Genomic DNA, 26,571 nt, shown 5'->3' with positions numbered 1-26,571 from the left:
AAAGTCCTCCATGGTCTTGCTCCCCCCTACCTCTCTGACCTCCTAACTCCCTACCATCCTGTTCGATCCCTCCGCTCAGCGAGGTCCGGCCTACTTCACGTTCCCCACGTTGCTCGCCTCACTATCGGTGGGTGGGCCTTCCACCACTCTGCCCCCACCCTCTAGAACTCCATCCCGCAGTCCCTCCGTCTCACTCCTTCACTCGTCACCTTGAAGACTCACCTCAAGACCCTCCTCTTCAACTGTGCTTTCAATCTCTCTGCTTCCCCACCTGTCCTGCCCCCTCCCCCACCCCGACCCACAACTCGGGTTCATAACTCTGTCTGGGACATTCTTCCGACGTGAAAGGCGCTATACAAATGTAATTTTGTTATTGTTGTTGTCCTCTCCGGACTCCAGGCCACTTCAGAATCTATGTCCCTAACCCCTGAAACTCTCTCCCTCTACCCTCGGTTTCACCCCCTCTCTATTTGCCCCATTCTAATGCTCACCTTGAAACCTACCTCTTCAACCATGTCTATGGTAACCTAACCCTCTCGCTCTTTTCTGCTTGGTGCTTAATTTGTTTTTGTAAAGTGCACCAAGACGTTATTCTATATGAAGGGTGCAATTGCCGCTCACCAAACACAGCGACCCTGAGAAGCGTCTATGCCTGTGTCAGCCTGGCTCAGTTGGTAGAACTCTCGCCTTGAATCAGACGGTGGTGAGTTTAAGATCCACATCAAGATTTGGAGCCCATGTAGTCTGAGCTGACACTCTAATGCGGTGCGGTGGGTGGGCAGGTGGGTGGGTGGGGGTGGTGGTGGGGGTGCGGTGCTGCATTGCTGGAGGTGCCCGTCGTTTGGATGAGACTTCAATTCGTAAAGAGGAGGGAGTTTCTCCCTGTGACCTGGCCCACAATACTCCTGATAAAATTGGTCAATCATTTCATGGCTGTTTGTGGGACATTGCTGGACACAAATTGACTGCCTGTTCCTGCATAAAACCCAGTCACTGCACAAAACAGTATATCCTGTAAAGAGCTTTGCGACGGCCTCCTGATGTGAAAGGTGTTATACCACATGTAAAGATTATTAATACTACCATTATTATTATGTGTGATTGAGTCTCCGACTTTCATATTTTTTCAAACAAAAGAACACAACCGTCTCAGTTTGTCCAATTTATTTTCATATACTGTTAAAAAATACTTCCATGAAGTTTTCCAAAAGGCAAGAGTGTTTGGTGTGTGTCTGGGCTATCTGGACGTGGGGTCTGGTAGTGGTGCTGGCGGTGTCTACACATCGCGCAGACGTGGTGTGGCGGTTCAGACTGGCGATCGCGTAACCACAGCAAAACATCTGAGCCGGGGTTAAAACCGCGTGAGACGCTCCCGCGTCCTGAACGGTGCAATATCAATGCAAGTTGTTGTCGTCGTGGCTGTTGAATGGGTGGGTGGGATGGGGTGGTGGGGGGGTGGGGGTGGGAGGGAGGGGGGATGTCTGGAAGCGCTCCGAGACCCTGCCCCGCGTGCGGGCGCGATGTAATCGCAAGTTGTCGTGGAAGGATCCTGCGGTGAGAGTCGAGAGGCAGCTGTGAGACTTGGTGCTCAGACTTTGCTCAGAGGCAGTGACAGCCCAGAGCTGTGACCAGTTGCATTTCGCTTTCACTCGCCGCCGCCCCACCACCCCCCGTCACCCCCCCCCCCCCCGAGCTGCCTTTGCATAAAACCCAACGAGCTCAGAGAGTCGCTGCAAAAAGTTCCCTTGTGCTTATATCGCAGGGCAGCGGAGAGATAGCAGCGGTGTGTGGGTGTGAGTGAGTGAGTGAGTGGGTGAGTTAGTGTGTGGGTGAGTGTGAGTGTGGGTGAGTGTGTGGGTGAGTGAGTTAGTGAGTGTGTGGGTGTGTGTGTGTGAGTGAGTGTGTGTGTGAGTGAGTGTGTGAGTGTGTGTGTGTGTGTGTGGGGTGGGGGGGGTGTGTGTGTGTGAGTGTGTGTGTGAGTGTGAGTGTGTGTGTGTGTGTGTGTGGGGTGGGGGGTGAGTGTGAGTGTGGGTGTGAGTGTGAGTGAGTGTGTGTGTGAGTGAGTGTGAGTGTGTGTGTGTGAGTGTGTGTGTGTGTGTGAGTGTGTGAGTGTGAGTGAGTGTGTGTGAGTGAGTGTGTGAGTGAGTGAGTGGGTGAGTGAGTGAGTGTGAGTGTGTGTGAGTGAGTGTGTGTGTGAGTGTGAGTGTGAGTGTGTGTGTGTGAGTGAGTGTGTGTGTGAGTGAGTGTGAGTGTGTGTGTGAGTGTGTGGGTGAGTGTGTGGGTGAGTGAGTTAGTGAGTGTGTGAGTGAGTGAGTGTGAGTGTGAGTGTGTGTGAGTGTGAGTGTGTGTGTGAGTGAGTGTGAGTGTGTGAGTGTGTGTGTGAGTGAGTGTGTGAGTGTGTGAGTGTGTGTGAGTGTGTGAGTGTGAGTGTGTGTGGGGGGGGTGCAGGATGGTGGTTTACCATAAGCAGTTTGAGACCGCTGGGCGGGAGACTGGTGTGCAGGTGTGGCGGGTGGAGAAGCTGGAGCTGGTGCCGGTGCCCGACAGTCTGATCGGCAACTTCTATGTGGGAGACGCCTATCTCCTGCTGAGGACCGTCCTCGGCGCCCACCACTCCTCCTACAACCTGCACTTCTGGTTAGGTGAGGCTGGGGGGCTCGGCTCTCACACTTGGTCCTTATGAGGCTCTGCACATGTTTGAGGTGGTCCTGGTTACCTCTCTCCCTCTCTCTCTCTCTCCCTCTCTCCCCCCACCCGGGTCGGGTCGGGTCGGGTCGGGTTAGGTAAGGAGTGCAGTCAGGATGAAAGCACCGCCGCTGCGATTTTCACCGTCCAGATGGACGACTACCTGAGAGGGAGTCCTGTTCAGTTCCGAGAGCTACAGGGATACGAATCCAACACCTTCGTTGGGTATTTCAAGGGGCACCTGAAGTACAAGGTAGGCATTGCAATGCTCAGAGCTTCCTCTCCCTGCACCCTCACCCTCACCCTCACCCTCACCCTCACCCTCATGCCATCTGCTGCTTGTCCCGCTCCAGTGTGGCGCTGGGGTTATGCTGCCCTGTCCAAGGTGCCATCCCGGGCAGAGGCATTAAACCGCGGTCCCCGTTACCCGTTCAAGTGCAAGCTTAAAGGTCCCCCGCTTCCACTTGCAAAGGGAAGTTACTTTCTCCGAGTGTCCTCGACGACCACCCTCCCAGCTTTAAAAATAAATGGCCGTTCCATCAAAGCCTGCGGGACGTTGCTGCGCGCAAATTGCCTGAAAATAAATAAGAACGATCCTTAGCTTGCCCTGGCGACAGCGCGTTTCATGTCGGGAGGATGTCTCAAAAGTGGTTCACAGGTTTTGCTGTAAAGCGTAACGATCGTGTTTTATAGGCGAACACATTTCTCAGTTACGACATTTTAAAATAAATCCTGTGAAAGATGGTGCGTTGGTGTGTCCAAATGATAAAGCGGTGTATCAAATGCAAGGATTATTATTGTTGTTGTGTTTCTTGTGCATACTACCCTAACACACTAAAGAAAAGGAAGGAAAGAATGATCTTTACTAACTATCGCGGATCATTTATTTTTAGGTACTTTGCAAATAAAAGAACTATTTATTTTATTAATATTCCTACAATGATTTAATAATAATCATCTGTATCTTGTTTGATACAGATGATTATTAATAATCCCTGTGAATCGTGCATCCGGACTCTCACTCGCTTAGCTTTCTTTCCTTCTACTTCTTAAACCTAGCTGTCGAGACTCATTCACACCTTCATCACATCCAGGCTTGATTATTCGAACACCCTGCGTACTGGACTCTCCAACTCCTCCCAACATGAGTGGCAGACTAGCCAGAACTCTCTAGCCCATGACCTCTCCTGCACCAGGCTCCATGAGCCTATCACCCCTATCCTCGCTCGACAACACTGGCTCCCCATCCCCAGTGGATCGAGTTCAGGATCCTTGTCCTCATGTTCAAATCCATCTTTGATTTGCCAGAACCTCAACCTACCTCTGCAGCTTCCTTGAACAACACTGACCTGGGGGTGAACCGGATCCCTCTGCTCAGCAACACTGTCCTGCTACACGTCCTCTGCCCAGTCCACTCAAGCTTTCAGCTATTCTGGTCTGTTCTTTGGGACTCCATCTCCGAGTCTCCCTCCCCACTTTTAAAACCTGCCTTAAGATTTATCTCTTCAACTGTGCTTTTGGTCATCTTTCCCCCTCAAACTCTTCAACTCCCCTGCCCCCAGCTCAGTTGTCCAGTCAGCAATGTGAAGCATTTTAAGACGGCCTCGTAACATGAAAGACGCTGTATAAATATAAATTGTTGCACCACACAACATGCATATGAAAGAGATGGGGAGGAAATTTAATTAAAAACATGCTGTGTTTCAATCCCTGTATCTATGGTGAATAGTAAAGTTGATGTAAATGGACAGTGTTATTTCTATCATCACGTTAAAAAATTTCCTTTTCGCTGAAAGGTGACGATTCATGCCCAGTCATAGACCTCGTAACCAGCAGGCTAAGTTCCCATTTATGTAGGAACTTAGACTTTTAATATGATAGATTCGATGACCATGATTGGATCACAGCCAAACTCTGGCCTGAGCTCATTCTGGGAATCGAAATTTTGTGCAGAACATTAATGATGTAAATTAAGACTGTTGACATAATTTAGGGTGTTAAGGAAAAAAACAAGAATGTGCAACTGTTCGAGCTGTGCCTCCTCCCTGAGTCAATAGTACAATAACACTTTATCTTCATCAGTTATATGAAAATAAGTTCCCTGCCAGTTTGAAAAGACTACGTAAAATGAGTTATTAATATTTTCGAAAGCCAGACGGAGGTGAAATTCTACTGTTTACTAACCTTTGGAGGGCTGCACTTACTAAACTTCTCAGCTAATTCTATCCAAGGGCAGAAAACCATCAGACCGGAGTCCAGAAATTCTGCTTAGTCTTGGCCTTTATGACCAGTTTCTCTTAAAATGTAAGATTGTGCGGAACTGAAAAAAAAATCTGAAATTCAATCTTAACCAGGAAACTGTCTTTCTGTGATTCTTAAAGCTGGTTTCCATTTTAAGATTAGGTGGAGTTTCAGGCCTCTTAATTCTTAACATAGCTCTTTATAATGTCCAAACACACAAAGTATTTCAGGGGTAATTGCTATCAAGAGTGCCTTGTGTGCTGACGGTGTATTTGTGGACAAATGTGACAGCCAATTTGCACCCAAGGTTCCATAAACAGCCATTAAGTGAACCAGTGGCTAGGACACTGAGAGAAATGCTCTTCTCTTTTCAAACAGTGTCACGAGATTGTAACTGTCCACCTGAACAGACAGACTGGACCTCGATTTTAACGCCTCATCTCAGGCAGGGAACCTCTAACAGTGAGCACACTGAACTGGCACCTGCGCTAGTATATGAGCCTAGATTGTGAGATCATGTCCCAATGTAGGGCTTGACCCCACAATCTCACTGATTTCAGTAAACGTGATAATTGAACATGCGCATGTTTTGCTGAGTCCACCCATGAGTAATAATAGTAATCAGGTTATAATCTATCAATGCAGCACAACACCGGCTCTGCATTAGAGTGTCTGTTTAGACCATATGAATTCAAAATACCCATAACCATCTGACTCAGAGGCAAGAGTGCTACTAACTGAGTCAGGCTGACACCCGAGGGCTGGAGGAGCGGTACTGCGCTTAAGTTATCAGATGACACAATCAGTTTTACAGAGAGACTGCAACAAGTGCAAGCTCATCTACAGAAAAACCACAGAACTTTCTTGCTCTGAGCCAAAGGGCTTTTACACCAGACCCCATATCCTAACCTTGGGAATGGAGGGTTTTTTATGTGAGGCTGAAGATCTTGAACTCGATTCTTTTAAAGACAGGGAGCCAATGGATCCTGGCAACGATTAAAACCTTCATTGTGAAAGGATGATTCACCACAAAATGCCCCCCCCCCACATAGATTACCACTGCCATCGAGTGGCAAGCCATTTTGGGGTGTTGTAAAGTTGGTGCTGCAGGCAACACTCTCACATCCAATGCTACCCACACAGCAAACCACAGAAATTTACAGCACCAGAAGGCCTTTCACCCATTGTGCCTGTGCTGGCTCTTTAAAGAGAAATCCTTTGAGTGCCATTTCCTTGGCCTTTCCCCACAGATTGGGATGATGGATGTGCTACCAACTAAGCATGGACATTCACTTCATGATTGTTTGTTTGACATTGCGGTGCGCAGATTGGCTGCCACAGTCGCCTGCTAGATACAAAGTCACTGCGCTTTCCGGTATATCGTGTGAAGCATTTTGAAACACCCTCCTGGTGTGAAAGACACTTTCTCAAATGCAAGGATTATTCACCAAAAGGCTGTGGAAAAAAAAGCCAAGAAAATGGAGTGAAATTTGTGATCAATTTATGATCAATTGATGATCAGTCTGTTAAGATTATCACCAACGATAAGTAACACACAGTCGAAAAAACACAGTCAAGGCGGGCAGTTGATAACTACAGTCTACTCGGTAGTTGCAACACCCACTCTCTCTTAATGATTCCATAACAATGGTCTGAAGCCGCCCATGGTGGCATATCACAAGTGGAGGTCTTGTTAGTGAGATACTCAAAGTTGTGCTGGTATATCCCGAACTGGCATTTCAAGTGCCACACTCTGGCTGCCCTGGGAGGCTTTAGGATCAATCAACAACATTATTTTACATGTAGCACCTTTGAAAAGTGTTAAATTAATTTTACTTTCATTTATCATCATAATAATTTAGCACCTTTCAAATTGGTAGGACATTTCAAAGCACTTTACACAGCTGATTGGGCACCCGAGCTGTTACACGGTGGGTGGGAGCAGGGTGAAATCATGATTGAAAAGATAGATCTTAAGGCGGTCTTCAAAGGTGGGGAGAGAAAGGGTGAGTTGGGAGGACTCTGAGCATGCATAGAATGACTGAAAGCTCACTAACTGATGGTGGGGTCGATCGGGCTGAGGACATGAAATAGGCCAGTGTTCACTGAATTGAGGCAGGTGTCGGGTCTGTAGAATCTTAGGGGTGACAGATGTAGGGTGGCCAAAGCCATGGAGGGATTTGAATGTCAGGATGTTGATCAAGCTCCGTGCAGGTGGAATTGCTCAATGGGCAGGTATGTGTATCCGAGCTGTGTGCAGGAAGATGTGGCAATGCTCTCACAAATTTCATGCTGAGCTGGGTTGCTCAAGAGAAAACTGTGTTGCTCAGAGTTCTCTGTACCTAGGCATCCATCTAGTGTCTTCCTCAGGGAATAGGTGAGCAATCTCTACTTGGAATTGAGCTGATTCCAAAGTGACGTGCTTGGCAACATATTATTGGAATTGAGTCAACCCTCTGTGGTTTTGGTAATCCAATACCTGAGGCATAGATAGGGGCAGGCCAGTCACTGGGGTTAGGGACTTTTCCCACTTGGCTTTTGTTAACTCTGTTAGCCAAATCCCTAAGAAGTAGGGTGGTCCTAGCTGGACTACAACAGGTTTGCCGTACTGTGCATGTTTTCCACGGAATGTATTTTTGCAGCAGATTATTGAGGACTACTGTTCTAGGCTATTGCAATACAGAGGAATGTAGGAGTTTAGTATCTGTGCCTCATGTAAAGACATAAACTCATTTTCACAGATTGAAGGCTTTGCTAAGGTTAACAAATTTAAGAGGAACACAAACAGTTAAGGTCACAAACAGCTGCGAATGTGTGAAGAATAAACAAATAAACAAAAAAAGTTTATAAATCAGATTAACAGTATGCAAACCTGACTGAGTGTCCCATGCATGTTACTTACACATGGAAATGTCCTTGTGTCTGGAATAAAATGTGAATCTCTCCCTGAAGCATTGCACCTGTTTACCTAATTCTGGGAAGTTTGTGGACTTGTAAAAGTAGTCAGGGTAGTTGTAACACTGTGCTTTATAGTAAAATCCTGTGAAGTACTTTTAGATGTCCTTCCAACATGAAAAGTGCACTATCAAATTAAAGGATTGTTTTTTAAAAAAAATAGTTATTCCAATTTGTTTTGCTGTTGATAGCCAAAAAGAGTACTTTTTGGGGGATACCTCATGTATGTGTTAATTTAATTTTCTTCTTGTGTCTTTGTCAGAACAAAGACTTGCATTCATATGGCGCCCTTCACATGGGGTAACATCAGAACAATTATATCACATTGACTGGATCACAATCCACCAATATCTTGTGTGTTTTGGTAATCTAATTTGCGCTATTTGAAGAAAGGGTGCGAAGTGCTTGTTTGAATCTTCTCAGTCAGCCTAAGAGAAAGCTTTTGGGTTTATATACCCAGTGATGTGGTAACTGGCAGCTGTCCTGTTTTGAAATCTCTTGGAAGCAGATATATGGCATTTCAGTGTCCAAAAGAGGTGGACACTCTAAAAGCTTTCCGTAAGCATTGTATTTTGTGTGAATTGTGGAAGGTGTGGCATGGTTTATCCATGGAAATCCCAATCCCTTTCTGAAGGATAGAGAAAGCAAGATATCAGAGAGCCGATTTTGATAATTCAGAGAACAACCTTTGTTCATCCATCTGAGAATTGAAACCAGTATCAGCATTTGTGCACAAGGTTCAATTAAACCAATGCCTGTTTATTGTTTTATATTGACTCATAAACTCTAGTGCTTTTTTACAGTAGTGTTGGTATGTGTTCTATGTGTTGGTATGTGTTATTGGAATCGGAGCTTGTATATAAAGTCAGTTATTATTTTAATCTATACTGCCTGTTCATGTTGCAACGTCTGCCAACTGGAAATATTAGATGTTAAAGTTCAAGTCACAGATGTCTTATCTGGAAAAGATGTTTGCAAGCAGGAAATATATAACACAAAGTGCATTCACAATTGTCACAGTGGCCAAACTATGTGTAGTAACTGTAATTTCTTCAGTTGTGAGTTTATTTCCAGTTATACATGTGGGAACTTCTTCTAAATTAATAATTAATAATTGATGTAAATTATGATACTGTGACAGTTTGAAAACAGATGCTTATTGAGGTGTTCAGCTAATTCAAAACTCAGCTTGGTAGCACTCTTCCTTCTGGGTCAGAAGGTTGTGGGTTAAGGCTTTGCTTCCCATGGGAATTTGAGCAACAACACTTCAGGCTGATGTTACAGTGCAGCACCAGGATATGCTGTGCTGTTGGGGGTCCTTCTGATAACTCTTGAAACCGAATTCTGTCTGTCTGTTCAGGTGCCCACAAAAAATCCCATGACAGTGTTGATAAAGAGATGGGGGTTTTCCTGACCAACAATCCTGCACATAAATCGGTTGTCCATTTCATTGCTCTTTTACTGCTTTTTACTGCTGTGTGCAAATTTGCTGCTGAGTTTCCCTTCAAATGCTTTCAGTGTATGGTCGATTCACTGGCCAAAACAAAGCAATTGAGAGCAATTACCTGTGAAATACCTTGAAACATTTTGACTGCAAAGGTGACATATTGAATGCAAGGATATTGCATTATTTATTATTATTGAAACCGAATATTAAAATCAAATTTGTACTTTAAATGCTGCCGTTATCTCAATGCAAATTAATGATATAGGAGCACCTTAGCAAAGGTTTCATGAAACTATTTTTTTCTGAATCAGTACAACAATGAGATTTGCATCATGGCAGTTGAATTTCAATGTGGAGAAATGCGAGGTAATGCATTTTGGTAGAAAAAAAATGAGGGGAGGCAATATAGGCTGGTAATACAATCTTAAAAAGAACAGAGAGACCTGGGGGTGCAGGTAAATGAATCCTTGAGGGTGGCAGGACAGGTAGATAAAGCTGTAAAAAGGGCATATGGGGTACTAGGCTTTATAAATAGGGGCATAGAGTACAAGAGTCAGGAGGTTATGATTAACCTATATAAAACACTGGTTAGGCCTCAGCTAGAATACTGCGCCCAGTTCTGGGCACCACACTACAGGAAGGATGTTAAAGCATTGGAAAGGATGCAGAGGAGATTTACGAGGAATGAGGGACCTTGATTATGAGGAAAGGCTAGAGAGGCCGGGATTATTCTCATTGGAGCAGAGAAGGTTACGAGGAGACCTAATAGAGGTCTTCAAAATCATGAGGGGATTTGATAGGTTAGAAAGGGAAAAACTGTTTCCACTGGTGGGTGTGTCGGTGACTCGAGGTCACAGATTCAAAATAGTATCTAAAAGAAGCAGAGGGGAGGTGAGAAGACATTTTTTCACACAACGAGTTGTTCGAATCTGGAAAGCATTGCCTGAAAGGGTTGTGGAGGCCGATTCGATAACTACTTTTAAAAACGCGGTGGACGGGTATTTGAGGAGGACGGGTTTGCAGGGTTATGGGGAAAGGGCTGGGGAGTGGGATTGACATTACATTGCTCTATTCAAAGAGCCGGCATAAACTCAATGGGCCGAATGGCCTCTTTTTGTACTGTACGATTCTATGATTCTATGATGTGGTGCTGAAGATTATTTACTTCAGTTTGAATGGAAATGAGGATACAAATAAATGATAAAGCATAATAATTCTTGCATTTGATGTAGTGCCTTATCATGTCATCCAAACATCTCAAAGCGCTTCAGAGAATACATTGTAAAGAGTATTTTGGGGGCGAAACGTGCAGCCAATTGCACATAGTCCCACCAACAGTTATGGATTGAGTAACCAAACTATTTATTTATTTAATTTTTTGAAGGGATTATTACCATAAAGCAATCCACCAATCAACTAACAACCTAATCTCTGATGTGAAATGTAGTACTGCAGAAGACCCAGGGACAAATATTCAGGCTGACAGTGTTCATACTGTTTTATTTCCTGCAATTAGAAAGTTGGAATTTGTACAACAAGGTATTTGATTGAAATTAATACCATCAGTGTATTCTGATGGGGATTTCACACTCACAAACTAAACACACCAGTTTAGATAATCATTAAGGCACCCATCTAAATAACTTAAGTTGAATAATCTTGCATTTGATGTATAATATAATTTGCATTTATATAGCACCTTATCCCAAGGACCCCCAAAAGCATTTCATGTAAGTCATTGTGAACTGTCGTGACTGTATTTGTAGGTGAACGTTTCACACAGCAATGTCCTACAAACAGCCATGAAGTGAATGACCAACATTATCTTAGAGTTTGTTGGCCAGGACACTGGGAGAAACTTCCCTCTCCTTTTGAATTGTGCCATGGGATCTCCAACACCTACAAGAAGAGGCAGAAGAGACCTCAGTTTAATATCTTACCTGAAGGCCAACAATAGTTACAGAAGGGTTTTGTTGCATGAATCGCAACAATCGGTTTGTGGCAATCATATATTTTATACTGGAAGCACCTTTGCCAACAAGCTTGTGGTGGTGACACAGGTAAATCTCGTTTTGGATCTCTAATGGTAACCTGGTTGATGGCATGACATTGAACTCTTTTTTTAATAAAAACAGCTTGTATACTGTTAAGAGACTGTGGTAGGTGGGTATTCTAGAAGAGTGAGATCGTAAGACAAAAAGGTCTTCTTCACTCAAGCTAATCTTGTGATCTTGTATTCACATCCACTAGTTTGCTGGGCTGATATACCTTTATTTCCACTAACCTAGAATAATGTGGGCATTGTGTCTTGCAATAGTGACAACTTCCATCAGCAGGAACTTAGTGGTGTGACAGTGGAATTGTTCCTTTGTGCTCCGTTTAATGAAGCCACTAGAACCTCAAATGTTGGCAATTACAGTATAGGTAAATTAGAAAGAGGTACTTTTATTTCTCCACTGACAGTAATTTTCGAGGTCTCCTGTTTAAATTGTTAAATTTTTAGCGTCCCTTTTGTACACAAACTTTAATAAAGACGTGTTTGTTTCTTTTGCTACTTTAGGCTGGCGGTGTGGCTTCAGGGTTCAAACACGCTGTTACCAATGACCTCTCCGCTGAGAGGCTGCTGCATATTAAAGGAAGGAGAGTTGTCAGAGCAACAGAGGTGCCTCTCAGTTGGAGTAGCTTCAACAAAGGAGACTGTTTCATCGTGGATCTAGGAGCAGTAAGTTTTGCAAAACTCTTGCATTGTAGATTTTGACTTAAACCGATAACATCTGGTCCGGTTTTAGAAATGTTTTTCACCTGCTGCTTTGTTTGCATGAGGTCACACCACTTCCATTAAATACACAAGCAGAAATATGTTTTAGCCTGACAGCCTGGAACTCCTGAGCCATGGGTGGCTGTTTTTTTGCAATGTGTTTGGCACCTGTTAACATTCCTGTTTTCATTCTCCAATTGTTCCGCATTCATATTTTTACTGTCAATTTAGCTTCAAGGAAAGTGAGGACATTTTTTTAAAAATATGAAAAAAATCAATCTAATAACAATGAAACTTATTTTTATTAGGCTAATAGTATAAAATAATTTACATAAATATTAATGTTAAAGAAAAATGATCACCTCACCTCCTCTCTAAGGCTCATTAAATAAACTTGCCATTCAGTGTGAGGCTATACAGGCAGACAGGTTTGAACGGATAGAACGTTTAATTCCAAGTTTGTGCTGAACTAGTTGATCTTAGCCAGGACAGCTACACAGCTGCTAAAGCTGGCCTCAATAGTGCTGGGCTGCAGAAGAGAACAAAACTCAACCAGAATTTCCACTCGTGATCATTGTCTGCCAACACCCACTGAAAGGTTTTCTTGTGTTTAGATGTTGGTTAAAAACATGATGGAGCCCTTATTGTGCTTCAGTCAAATAGCCAAATTAAATGTCTATCCTCAGACTGTACTCAGACATAAACTCATTCCCTGGGTGAAGTACCAAAGTATCTTAGCGTGACTCAGTCCCACCAGCAAAGGATGGGGAGAAAACAGGAATATGATAAAACAAGACTTGGAATCGAGTGACAACTTCATGACTTCTCCCAGTGTCCTGCCTAACAATCCCCCAAATAAAACACACTAAAGTAGACAGCAGAACGAGAGCATGTGAGCCCAAAACACTGGAATCAATTAAAAAGCAGTTTGTTGCTGTGATGAAGGATGGTAGGCTGAGTATTCTGGAGGTAATTAGTTGGGCCAGTCCTCTGAGCAGCCCCAACCCATAGCAACCACAGGCCCATTCTTGCTTCTCCCATTCCCTATAAAGCCAGCAATATTAGTCTTCATATATATAGTCCATTTATTATAAATGCTGTTTGTCACTTAGTTTGGACAGTCATTTACAGTAAAACATTCCATATTCCAACACACGTTGTGTAAAAAATCTTGTACACTCACCTTTGTTTTCTGATCGAAATGCGTACCATGCTTTTTCCAGAAATGTCAGAAATTAAAGGTTGCATGACTTTTCACGAACAGATGAAATATTGTTTTGAGCAAAAAAAAACATTTCAATGTTACAAAGAATAATACCTTCATTTGTTCCAGATATCTGTATTAAAGTTTCACACAGAATCAGATGAGGTTACAAAAGAGTCAGATCAAAAGAGGGTTAACAAGAAAGCTCACTTGCAAATATTATTTTTGTTTCCATCAGAAGACTTTGCATGGGGGAAGGTACCACCTCTCCTGCACTGCTACCAAACCGATAAATAGAACGAGCCAGAGAATATTACAGTGCTAGACTATAAACATTCAAACCCATTTGGTTTCACCAAGTTTCCATAATAAATAGGCTAGTTCCCCTTCAATAGTGTTTGTGATTTTTCATGTTGTTAGGCTACTGAGAGAATTCTAACATGCGCTGAATACCGTTGCTTTGCAAACACTTTATTTCATCTTGAGTTCAAATTGTTGTGGTTCACTTTTATGCCAATCCTAGCAAAATAGTGTCATAAATACATTAAGTACACTAATTTGCATAGGCAGGTACACAAGGTTTCACAAACTAGTACACAGGCCTGCACAGGCTGGGACATGGGGATTGTTAATAAAGTGAGTGAAACTGGCACATAGTACACTAGAAGTAAATGTACTAACAAACATAAGTGGCGGGTGGCTAGGCTCACCCCCTAAAATCTATCTATAGCTCACCTCTTTAAGGGTGCTGCAGATAAATCCCCCAACAGTTTAAATGACCTGGATTTGGAACGGAAGGAATGAGGGATATGCAGACGACCAGAGTCAGCCAAGGGGGTGTAGCGGGTGGCGGCGTGGGGAATAAGCAGGCCGGAGAGGTAGGGAGGTCCCAGGGCGTGAAGGGATTTGTAGATGAATGTGAGGATCTTGAAGTCGAACCGTTCTGTGATGTGGAGCCTGGCGAGCAGTGAGAGTGCAGAGTTTAAAGTGGGTGAGTACATGGGTGGCAGTTTTGCAGCGGTTAGATTTTGCAGACAAAGGAGCTTGGAAGACCATTATAATTGCAGGAAATTCTGTCTCTCCAGACCGAATCCCCCCACCCAAGCCCTGGCCCTTCCCCAGCTGGGGTTTAAGTGTTTATGAAATGCAAGGATTATTATTATTATTATCTTCATTCCTCCCCTTTGCAGCTCTCTCTACTAGGGTACATTTTTTCCTGCTGAATTCCCAATTTTTCAGTCATTTGCTCTTAAAATGGTTCTGCAGCATTAAAAGAGTATTTGATGGGGTCAATTCAGGTAAATCATTGTCATTGCTGCTCCTTCATATTTCTCTGCACGTAAAGGAAATAAATGTGGCAGTAAAATTTGTCAAAAGTCACAGAATTGGGGGAGTAAATGGATTCTGATATCAGTAAGTACATATCATCCTTGCTAAGTAAGCCTTTTTGCATTGGCACTATGGACTTATTTCTTAACTGTACTTGAGCACGGCCCTGCACTAAAACACCTCCCGCTTTAGAGCTTATACTCTGACATTGTAATAACAGACCTTTAACCACAAAGTGATTATAACTTGGAGGGTGGGGCAGGGAGAGGAGGTTAGTAGAGGCAGATAAGCCTTTTGTAGGTGGTTGAATCTTTCTCCTTGTAAACATCTCCAGGTTCAAAGCATTGTAAGATATAATTCTGCTTGTTGGGCCGCAGTAATATTTTTGATAGCACTGCTCCTCAGCAATTACAGTACTAGTGACATTCCACGGCAAGGTTAGACTAATTTTTGGCTGGCAGAGCACAGAGTAGCATCATGGTCCAGTTAGGTTTAAATTAATCTTAAATTGATGCCCTCTAGTTACTGTTTTGCCGATCAGTGATTACATCTGTGGAATGCATAGCAGATAAAAATTTCCCATGTTCTTAGCTTTAGGACCATTGTGTTCAACTGAAGGTTGCGCAGAAGCTTTTGAGAAATTTTTAAATTCTGACTTAATTTGGAAGCCTTTTTTCCAGTCTTGTTTAAGAACCTCAGCTTCCAAATTAAGAACCAATTTAAGAACTTTCCAAAACTCTACCCAATATTAATTTTTAAGACGATAGTCTCAAGACCAAGAACATGAGCTATTCTTAAGATCTCGATGCAGAAAAACGCAATCGCCCAATTAGCTAACAAGAATTTTATATTAATCCTTGCATTTGATACGCCATATTACCTTATCACATTATCGAGCCATCTCAAAGTGCTTCATAGGAATTATTGTAAAGTGTAAATGTCTGTATATTTTGTGAGTGAATGAGATAGCCAATTTCAACGTCCCAAAAACAGCCATGAAGTGAATGGCCCATTTGATCTGAAGAATTGTGGCCAGGACACTGGGAGAAATTCATTACTCTTTTTGAATCAGGATAGTAATGTGGAAACAGAGATCAGTGTTTGTGCAGATCTCACAAGGCCTCTCTCTCTTGCAGGTTTCCAGATTCAATCCCATGTGTTGCAGTATAATAATAATGACCATCCTTCTTTTGGTATAGCATCTATAATGTCATAAGCCTGTCACAGTGTAGTCATTGTGTATTTTAGGTGAACAGAGCAGTCAATTTGTGCAGAGCAATGCCTATAAATTATTTTGAAGGATTGTCAGAGAGTGGAAGAAACTCTACTGTTTTTGGGTAGTGTCCTAGGTTCTTTAAAATCCACCTAAAAAGCTGGTGAAACCTCAATTTAATATTTAATCTAAAATACAGCTCCTCAGACAATGCTGCTCTCCCCAAACACTATATTGGCGTGTCAGCCTAGAGCTGAGCTGAGAGATCCTGACATGGGGATTGAACTCACAACCTTCTGTATAGTGATTGGAGGGAGTCCCAGACTCTCTCTAATATCTGCTCACAAGATCATAAGAGTGGTTCAATTGAAAAAAAGACTCATTAGCCCATCTTTCTTCCAGAAATAACAACTTCTCAATACAGCACCAAACTGTTTCTTAAATGAATCCAGTGCATTGGCCTCACTACCTTTCCTATCAACCCAAACCAGCTGTTGAATACCCTTTGTGTAAAGAAATATTTAATCCTAAAATTGCCTTTCAAAACTCTGAGCATGTGCTCTCATGTCTGCTGACTTAGTGTATCTGAAAGTGTTGTTCTGGGTTTAGTTTCACAATCTCATTCAATATCTAAAATACCCCCAGAAAGTCTCATCTGAGACATTATATTTTTAAGTTTGGGATTGTAAATTTTTACTTTGACGTTTGGCAACCATTTTTGGGCTCTGAGCCAATCTATGGCTTAAAGTTTATTATCTCATTTTATTGCCCTAGTTTCTAAGAAATGTGACACAGCTATCTGAGACTCTTTATTGCAGGTAATATAACTATAATAATCCAGAAGTTCAAGTGCAGAGAGTTCTTTAGTTTTGTTTGATAATACAGATTTTTTTGATAATCAGAAATAATAATTTGGTCACTTAACCTGTGACTGTTTGTGGGACATTGCTGTGGGCAATTGGCTGCCGCATTTTGGCCACAAAATGTACGGTCAATCCACTTTACAATATATTCAACAACAACAACAACAAGATTCCATTTATAGAGCGCCTTTCACGTCAGGAGGACGTCCCAAGGCGCTGCACAGTTGGGTCATGACCCGAGCAGGGGGGAAATGGTCAGGGTGAGGGGAGGGAAGGGAGGGAGAGAGGAGGGGGAAATGGTCAGGGTGAGGGGAGGGAAGGGAGGGAGCGAGGAGGAGGAAGAGAGTCGAGAGGGGAGCTGAAGGCACGGTCAAAGAGAAAGGTTTTGAGACCGGCCTTGAAGGAGGAAAGGGAGGAAGCGGCGAAGGCACTGGGGGATGGAGTTCCAGAGCCTCGGGGCTGAGAGGCTGAAGGCCCGACCACCGATAGTAGGGCGGTTGGGGCGGGGACGTGGAGCAGACCGGAGCCAGAGGAACGGAGGGTACGGGCAGGTAGGTAGGGGATAGTAGGTTGGAGAGGTAGGAGGGAGCAAGGCCGTGAATGGCCTTGTAGGTGAGGATGAGGATCTTGAATGCGATCCTCTGGGGGATGGGGAGCCAGTGGAGGCGAGCGAGGGTGGGAGTGATGTGGTCCCGAAGCCTGGTGCGGGACAGTACACGAGCTGCAGAATTCTGAATGACCTGCAGCTTGTGGAGGGAGGTGCCGGGAAGGCCGGCGAGGAGAGAGTTCCCATAGTCCAGCCTTGAGGTGACAAAGGCGTGAACCAGGGTTTCAGCAGCGTGAGGGGTGAGGTAGTGCCGTAATCTGGCGATATTCCGGAGGTGATGGAAGGCGGTGCCAGTTGTGGTGCGGATGTGAGGGAGAAAGGACAGCTCAGGGTCGAACAAAACGCCGAGGTTCCTGACTGGCTTTTCAGTGAAGCGCTTTGAGGTGTCTCAATGAAGTGATAAGGCGCTGCATCAAATGCAAGGATTATTATTATATTATTATTTGCTCAAATAAAATTCTGAGCTGCTTTGCTCCATTTGCTGAAGTTAATGATTTTTGCACCTGCACACTTGAAAATCATAGAAATTGTAGACAAAAGGCCATTTGGCCCATTGAGTCTACGAGTCCTAGCTCCTCCATTGGATTTTCAGTTTCCATTTAGCCTTTTATATTTGTCTGTTTCAAATGTTTATCAAATTCTATTTTAAAGTACTTATTAAATCCACTGTCATGTTATATTCTCTCTAGTCACTTGTGATGAAACATTTTCTGTTCCAACAACCTTCTACATAAAATTTCTCCTTATTACCCATCAACTCTTCCAGTGAAGATCATGATCTTATGAACTTTATGTTCCCATCCCTATTACCAATCAACAGGAATAATCTTTCACTTCTACCGAGTCAGAATTTTGAAGACCTGGAGTATATTGAGATGTGTCCCTGAGGTGAAAGGTACTATATCAATGTAAATTGTAGATGTAAGTTGTAAGATCTCTTATTTTTTTCTGATCCAGCGGGGAAAGAAAATTCAGCTAGTTCTCATATCCCCAGTGGAACACTCAATACACTCAATAGAATAGATTTGTGCCTGGCAATAGGATTCCATGTATGTCAGTAGTTTGGCTGACCTATAAAAAAATACATTACTGCTCGTCCCTAGCACCTCTCTTGTAAACCAATATTCTATCCTTCCCGTGGCTCTAATATCCTTTTTCTATAATGGGTATCCAGAGCTGTACACGGTCTTCCAACTTTAACCAAATCAACACCTTGTATAAATGTAGCACACATCCTTGTTTTTGTACCCAACGCTATAATTTATAAACCCTAGAAACCTATTTGTCTTTTATAGTCTTTATGAAATGCACTCACAACATTAAACATTTATGAATGTGCTCTCTCTGTTCCTTCACACCATACAAGCCTATATTACAGCATTCTTCCTCTCTTTGGTGTTTACCCCAAAATATAATACTTCACATTTCAGAAGATCAGACTGTATCTGCCATCTTCTAACTCTAGCCCTTCCATGTGATCCTGCACTGGCATGTATTATTCCTCACACATTTCCATAACTGTAATGCAATAATGATATAACATAAATTCAAATCATACTTAAATTGCATTACAGTTCTATTAATGCAAATAATCAAATTCTCAAAAGTTTGAGAACAGAAAATAACCGAGAGTCCACATCGACAAATTCACTAAATGAATGGGAAAACCACAATACTCCCCTCATACACACACACACACACACTCACATACACTGAGTTAAATTCTGCGCAACGGACTGTTTTGCTCATTGGACTGAATTTTGCAAGTTTTCGGGAATTCACAATTAAATGTTTCATAACAGATTAAATTAAATAATCCCTATTTATGATACAATGCCAGAAGTCAACCAATTTAACCATCCCATGAATTTGGTGCATGCAATGGAGTATGTCTGCACATTTTGGATATTTTGGGGTCTGAATTCTATCTAAAAAGTAAATCCATATTCTATGAAGTGATTTATAATAGTTCCTATAGTTATCTCACCATGGAAAATACTGTCACCTGAGGTTATTCTGGAATTATTGATTGTCCATGGGTGTGACCACCTCACCCCCACCCTCTAGAGTGTGTGCTGAAATACAGCAAAATCACTATCCTTGGCAGCACAGTGATCAACCAGGCTGTGTGGGAGAACCAGGAAACAAAAGTCAATTTGTTTCCAACAGGCAACAAGGGAAAACAGTAAGGTAATTCAGCTCCAGTCACTCTCTGACATCAGACCACAGTCATTTATACATTGACAGTTTCAACATATCTGAGAAATGGTGTAGAGGAATCTATAACAGACTGGAGAAAATAATAAAAAAGATTGAAACACTATTTTTCTGAGACTGAAAATCTATAATAAAAATAAAATTTAAAATCCTTACATTTGATATTGAACCTTTCAAGTCAGGAAGACATCTCAAAGCACTTCACAGAATATACTGTAAAATATAGCCAATATATACTTTGTAGGTGAGCACAGCAGTCAATTTGCATGCAGAATTGACCACAAACACCCATGAAGTGAATGACCAACTTTATTTCAGGGATTGTTGGACAGGACATTGGAAGAAACTCTTCTTTCTTCGAATGAGATGTTCAATGTCTACCTGAACATGCAGATGGAACCTCAGTTTAAAGTCTCATCCAAAGGATTGCACATCCGACAATACATCACACCATCAGCAATACATTGGAGTGTTAGCCTAAACTACATAAGTTCAAAGTCCCAAGATGGGGCTTGAAACCACAATCTACTGACTCAGAGGCCAGAGTGCACCCAACTGAGCCAGACTCATACATCCTTAGTAAAAAAGTTCATTGATCGGCAAGGCAGAAATATGCAGAGGATGGAGCACATGTAGTAGGCCTGTGTTAACAGAGCGAAGGGACAAGCAGATCAGAGAGGGAGGTACGAGGGCTTGAAGGTATATATACATACATAAATGTTAGGGTTAGGACTTTGAAGTTTATCCTTTTGGAGATACAGAGCCAGTGGAACTTGGCGAGGATTGGGATGTTGGTTGTGCTGAGTTTGGTATGGGTGAGGATGTAAGCAACGAAATTTGGGGTTTGCTGGACCATATAGATGGTGGAACTGGGGAGACCAATGAAGGGTGCATTTGAGAAATCAAGGTAGGAAGTGACAAAAGTGTTTTGAATGTTTTGGCAGCATAAGGTGTGAGGTAAGACCGGAGGTGGGCAGTGTGACAGAGGTGAAGAAAAGCTGTCTTGGTCAGTGATCAAATATGTGGAAGGAAGGAGAGCTGAGGATTAGACTGGATGGCGTGGTTGTGCACTGGTTCAGTGAGTTTGAGAGAGAGGCTGGAGAGTTTGAGGAATCCAGAGCCAGAGGTGAGGAGGCATTGACGGGAGCTGAGGAGGATGGCTTCTATTTTGTTAAGAAAACTTGATGCTCATTGCGGCCTTGATGTCTGCAGTCAAGCAGATGGAACATCATTGTTCACATGTTACACAAATTAAACCACAATACATTTCCCTGGACCTTCTTTGAGGTAATGCATCCCATTAGTTGGTGAAGTCGGTCTATTTAGGGACCACAAAGTTTAAAATTCTTTGGACGAACAAAGTTAACACATTAAAAGTAACTCATTCTTGTTTTGAATATAAACTGGAACCTGTGAATAAACGCTACTTTCATAGTGTCTTCAATGACTGCAGCCCTCTGTGGTCTGAAGAGCTGTGTGAGATATTTTATTTTGTTTTCATTACTCTGCAAGCAGAAAGTAAAAGGAAACTGCCCTGAAATGGCACTTTGTGAGAAATAAATAGGTTTACACACCACCCTTCTGAGTGCAGGAAATAGAAAGCTCTTTTCGACCCAGCACAATGTTGCACTTGTACTCTGCAGATATTCATCTCTGAATGGTGCTTTTAATCGAAGTGAAAAATTTGACAGCCGAAAATTATCTAAAATGGCAAAATCTTGTGAGCCAGTTTGAATATAGCTCAGGCAGATTTTCTACAGAATTAGCCTCTTTAGTTATGTGTTTGAAAATATACAGTGATCTGAATCACAGCATTTGCAAATTCTCAAATTTTGCAGATTTGCTGGCCTTTTGTTTTTGGGACTATTTTCAACTGAGAAGTGGGGGGAAAGGGTTGACTATAGGATTTAGGACAAATGCCAACTGTAGAACAGCCTTTCTTGTTCTTGTTTTTAGTGACTTCTGCAGTTTTAGTGCAAACCAGATGTTCAGCTTAGAGCAATAACTTCAGGTTTGTAAATGTAACAATATAGATCCTATTTAACTACAGGATCATAGCTTTTCCCCAGTGTTAATAAACAAAGTGATCTGCATACCACATCTGCCTCTGTGTGCTTTCATTCAATCTCTGGTGGGTCCACCATCTCGCAGATACAGAACTCTGTATTTGTAACACCAAATCCTTTTTTCCTTCACTCCTTTAAGAATTCTATTGCCCAGGGTTTTAAAAGTAATAATACTAATTGCATTATTGTATGGAAGTCATTCTCAAGTCTCATTGTCAGTTATTGTTAGTTGTAGCTGGATTTCCTATGTTTAAGTAGCTATAACTATATTATTATAATAATTATTAAGAATAATAGTACAGTTATAGCTACTTAAACATAGGAAATCAAACACTTCATTCAAGTTGATTTTGAAAATACTCTTGAGAGGAAGAGCGTTATATATATTGTGGTGTTTCATAATTTGTTCTTTGTGCCAATTATCACAAGGGACAGTTTACAATGCATAGCTAATTTCACTTTATAGTGTGATCTAGGATGTATTTATTAATTTTAATTAGTTATTGGATTCACATTCATTGAAATGTTCCGAGTTCCTATTCATTCAGGACTTAAAAATACTAGTGGAGGGGACCAAGTGGTTTGGTGAGTTAACATGCTGTTTGTTTATATCTGGGACTTGGATTGGTATCCAGCCCAGACTCATGGAATGCAAGTTTCCTCTGTCCACTGTAAGAGTCCTTTGTGAAATATGTTTACTTTTAACTCAATTCCTAGTAGTTGTGGGTTCACAACACAAATTGCTTCAGTTTAGCACTAACTTGGCAACTGTATTCAGCGAGACTGTCTGACAGGAGAAGCGGACATGTCTCACTGATGTGGCAGGCCTACGTCTCTACAATTGGAGCTCAGCCACACGATTGGGGCTTAGTCACACGATTGGGAAGAGTGGAAGGAGCTTTACACTGCATCCAATTGAACAGTAGCTGACCTGGGAATGCTGGAAGCTCATCCAACATTGGACAAAGTTCCATTTCTCAGGGGATTTCTCAGTAATCCCCTATTAGATACACAACACAACTAAAAAAACATTCTTAAAATTACCGATAACTTATTTTGTTACCTCAGTTACATTGAAAAACAATTAGAAACAAAAAAACTTCAAAATGTGATGGAAGGAATTTCTGTTACACTTGACCCTCCTTATAATATAACTCTTGGGAGCTAAGGATTTTTACGTTACAGTGAAGTGAATGTTCCCACTGGATGAGATAAAACCTATTTGGCAGCCAAGTGCCAGTAATCTTCAATCAGAGATAGGATTATAGTTTTATTGTGAGCTAGTGCTAATTGTATTTGCATAAATTTCTCATTGATACATGAGAGAGAAGGGAATTAATGGGGAGGGGTGGAAAATAAGAAAGGCAGGTTAGGATACGATACACTTATATAGCATCTTTCATATTGGCGGATGTCTCAAAGCGCTTGACACTGTTGACTGGGCAGTCTAGCTTGGGGTGGGAGCCCAAGGGAATCGGGAGAGTAAAGATGACCGAAAGAGACACATCTTGATGAGTGGAGGAATGGATGGAGGTTCAAGTGGAGTTGGACACTAGCACAAACTTTTTGACCGAATGGCCTGTTTCCATGCTATAGATTCTACAGAATTCATTCTCAAGTCTTATTACTACACTATCAGTTGAATATGGATTGAATTTGTAGCCGGTATTTGCTATGTTCATTTGAGTTCTAATATTTTCAACTGAAGGTGATAGATATGCAGAGTTTGGTGCAGGTGGGGATGTGGATTGTGGGGGCTTTGAGCATACAAAACATCACGTTTTGATCTAACACAACAGGGCATAAAATTATGGCGTGAAGTGTGGCACTTAATCTGGAATTTGTAATGGCAGAATGATTATTAGTGGCTGCAAAATAGGACTGCAGCCCAATACGTATACTGTATCTCATCCAAAGGAAGGCACTTCCAACAGTGCAACAGTGCAACATCCTCCCAGCACTGCACTGGAGTGTCAGCTTAGCCTGTGTTAGTTCAAAGTCCCATAGTGGGGCTTGAACCCACCAATCTTCTGACTCAGGTCTGCCCAAACTGAGTTACGCTGATAACTATTGTGGTTTAATCTTCGCCACTCCTCTCTTGAAATCACTGACTTATGTTCTCTGGCTTAATGCATCAGAAGAGTGTGGCTCGAAAAGATCCAGTAGATAAGGAGGGAGGTCATAGGGTGTGAATGAGGAGCTTGAAATCTTGAGGCAGGAGGCAATGGATAGTAGTCATGAATTGGAAACCAAGTTTTCTTTTTCCCGATGCTAGCTGAGTGATGTTGAAACTAATAAAACTTCAATTGTTGTATTCTTGATGCCCAAAATGTCTTGCATTCTTAGCATTAAGATCACAATCTTAAAATTAAAGATATCACATAAATTTTGAAAAAAATTAAAAAACTATTGTTGATAGTTATAATAAAACTGAGAAAAGTTATATCAGTCTTAGGTTTGTGCAGTGTTGCCAAATGAACAGCAGTGGAAAGACTTGAACCTTACATTCTTACATTCTCTCCACAGGTAATCTATCAGTGGTGTGGGTCAAAGTGCAACAAGTACGAGCGTCTCCGGGCTGCCCAAGTTGCTGCAGGAATTCGAGACAATGAAAGAAAAGGAAGAGCACAACTCATTGTTGAAGAGGAAGGCCAAGAGTCCACAAGTATCATCAAAGTAAGTGTTATGTTGGTGAGAAACACAGACGGTTCCTGGCAATGCCACAAATTTATTATAATCGACCTGTTAAACTCAGGCCCTAATCCCACCAGCTCAGACTGTGGCACTTTTCTAAGGTTCCCATGGACCTAACATTTGTGCCAATAGTATATGGGTGTTCAACAACAACAAATTACATTTGTCTAGTGTCTTTCACATCGGGAGGACGTCCCAAAGCGCTTGAGCCAGTCAGTACATATCAACTAACATGAATCTATTATGAAATTTCATAACAAATGTCACAAATTTCAACCTGGTGTCAATTAGTTTTTAAGGCATGTGATCTTAAAGCTGGAGCCTAATTGCTGAAACGGAAAAGCTGGTTTCAGCACGACATCGAGTTACAGCAATGTGCTATTTGGTTTGGTGTCTGATTCTGATTTGACAAGTTTAGGGTTATGGAGGGCAATTTCAAACAGATATCAGGTTGGGACGTTGGTAGGATAGGTATTCTGGAAGGATGAGATCAGAGGGGCAGAAGAACCTTCTTTTTTTCACACATGTTCTATAATCTGCTCATATAATCACTTGACAGCTCATGCAAAAACTTTTAAGGGACCATTTTCATATTGTTACAACAACTTGTATTTACAACTTGCATTTATTGTGAACTTGCATATATTGCTTAATGTCAATTAAATAAATCATTTAATTGCTTTTAAATAAACTAAAGCAACTAGCAAGTTATTGGAGCTTCTCACTTGGTTGAGTTGTAGATCCACACACACACACACACATATATTTAATTATTTTATGCAATGTTGCATTGTTTTCTGTTGAGCTTCTATTTTGTGCATTGTGCAACACAGCCTGAAACAAAGCAGCTAAAGCAGGTGTTAATTTCTTAAATGAACTTATTGAAAACAGGCTGCAGAGCATGCTGTATTTAAGAATTTGCCGAATTCTGAATTGCTACAAAATAAAGTTAAACCGGACCCAGATAGAATTTCTTACCATGAATGTGTTTAAAACATCACAATTTTGATCCTATTAAAATAGACAACACAGAAGGAAGCCAGTCATTCAGCCTATTATGTCTGTGTTAGTGAAGAAAGCATAAAATAAACTCAATGGACAATATGCTGTCAATATAATCTAACTGGACCTCAATGAAAAATGAAGCTAAATGCACACCCAAAGATAAGATAAGTATACGAATGAAGTGTTAAAACTAAGATGGAACATTTACAATGCAAGGTTGAAAAGGAAATCACATATAATTTCTTGTGAAATTAATCCTGCAATGCAATTGGAAGCCTCATCAACGGAGGTAGGGCTGGGCTTGTTGTGGTTTGCATTTGATGCTGAAAGAGAGAGCAAGTATCTATAAGTTCTCTGTTCAAATAAGATAGGCAGAACAGGCAAGATTGAAACAGTATGTTCTTAAATAAATATGATGTGTGAATGTCCACACTATTATAATCAGTTCTTAATCATAACTTCCAAAAGAACATCTGATCAGATGCTAAATAGTCTGGTTTAATTATTAATAATGATACATAGCCGAAACAATACTTGATTTGTCATGGGAAAAAAAGGAAAGGATGTATGATTTTAAATTTTGACCTGTAGCTTTATGAAGAGCACCCTAGAGCAGATATGGTTAAAAATGCTCTATTGCTTATCTGGTTCTTGTTTGAATGGGTTCATAAGGTTACATGATTGGTTGAATGCAACCCTTTGGCGCATTTGATCTCATCCCTCCAAAATATCCATCCTACCATCTTTCCATCACAGCCACCATCCTAGCTTCAACCACATTGGGGGCAAGGAGGTGGAGCTGGGGGCATAAGGAGAGGGGTAAGGATGGGGTGGTGGACTTCCTTTGGGAAAAGATGGAGATGAGAGATGAGGGAAGGGATCGATCTTTTGACTAAGTATCTCTGGAACCTTCCCGTTCCTTCTGCTCAGCGGGCACTGGACACTGGCCTCCATGTCATCTTGCCCTACTCTGCCCCCACCTTCCGGAACTCCCTTCACCTCACCCCCTCCCTTCCTCTTTCAAGGCTCATCTCAAGACGTTCCTCCTTGACCATGCCTTCCCCGCTTGATTCCAACCATCAGTTCCTGTGCAAATCTTTGACAGTCCTGCAACCTGGATGTCCTCCTGATGTGAAAGGCACTATACTATTGCAATGTGTTGTTGTGTTAAGGTTCTGTTGCTATTACATAAAATATAAGTATGAAAACACAATTATGCTATCATAAAAAGTAATGTTTGCACCAACTTATTCTGGGTGGATACTTGTGTGATTTAAGTTGAGATAA

The 26,571-nt window shown here is 41.9% G+C and overlaps 1 protein-coding gene across 1 annotated transcript in view; it reads left to right on the top strand.

The window, feature by feature from the left end:
* The first annotated feature begins 2,406 nt into the window (after nt 1-2,406).
* scin (scinderin) overlaps nt 2,407-26,571 on the top strand; it is a 60,006-nt gene continuing 35,841 nt past the window's right edge. Inside the window, exons 1-4 of the mRNA XM_007899717.2 lie at nt 2,407-2,642; nt 2,784-2,938; nt 11,889-12,050; nt 24,112-24,261. Of these exons, the coding sequence (XP_007897908.1) occupies nt 2,450-2,642; nt 2,784-2,938; nt 11,889-12,050; nt 24,112-24,261 (660 nt within the window). The 5' untranslated portion in view covers nt 2,407-2,449. The remainder of the gene's footprint in view (nt 2,643-2,783; nt 2,939-11,888; nt 12,051-24,111; nt 24,262-26,571) is intronic.

The sequence above is a fragment of the Callorhinchus milii genome, unplaced genomic scaffold (genome assembly GCF_018977255.1).
Source record: "Callorhinchus milii isolate IMCB2004 unplaced genomic scaffold, IMCB_Cmil_1.0 Scaffold2, whole genome shotgun sequence".
In the NCBI taxonomy this organism is placed as follows: domain Eukaryota; kingdom Metazoa; phylum Chordata; class Chondrichthyes; order Chimaeriformes; family Callorhinchidae; genus Callorhinchus; species Callorhinchus milii.
Note: the sequence above shows the minus strand (reverse complement) of the source record. Positions and strands in the feature narration are given on the sequence as shown.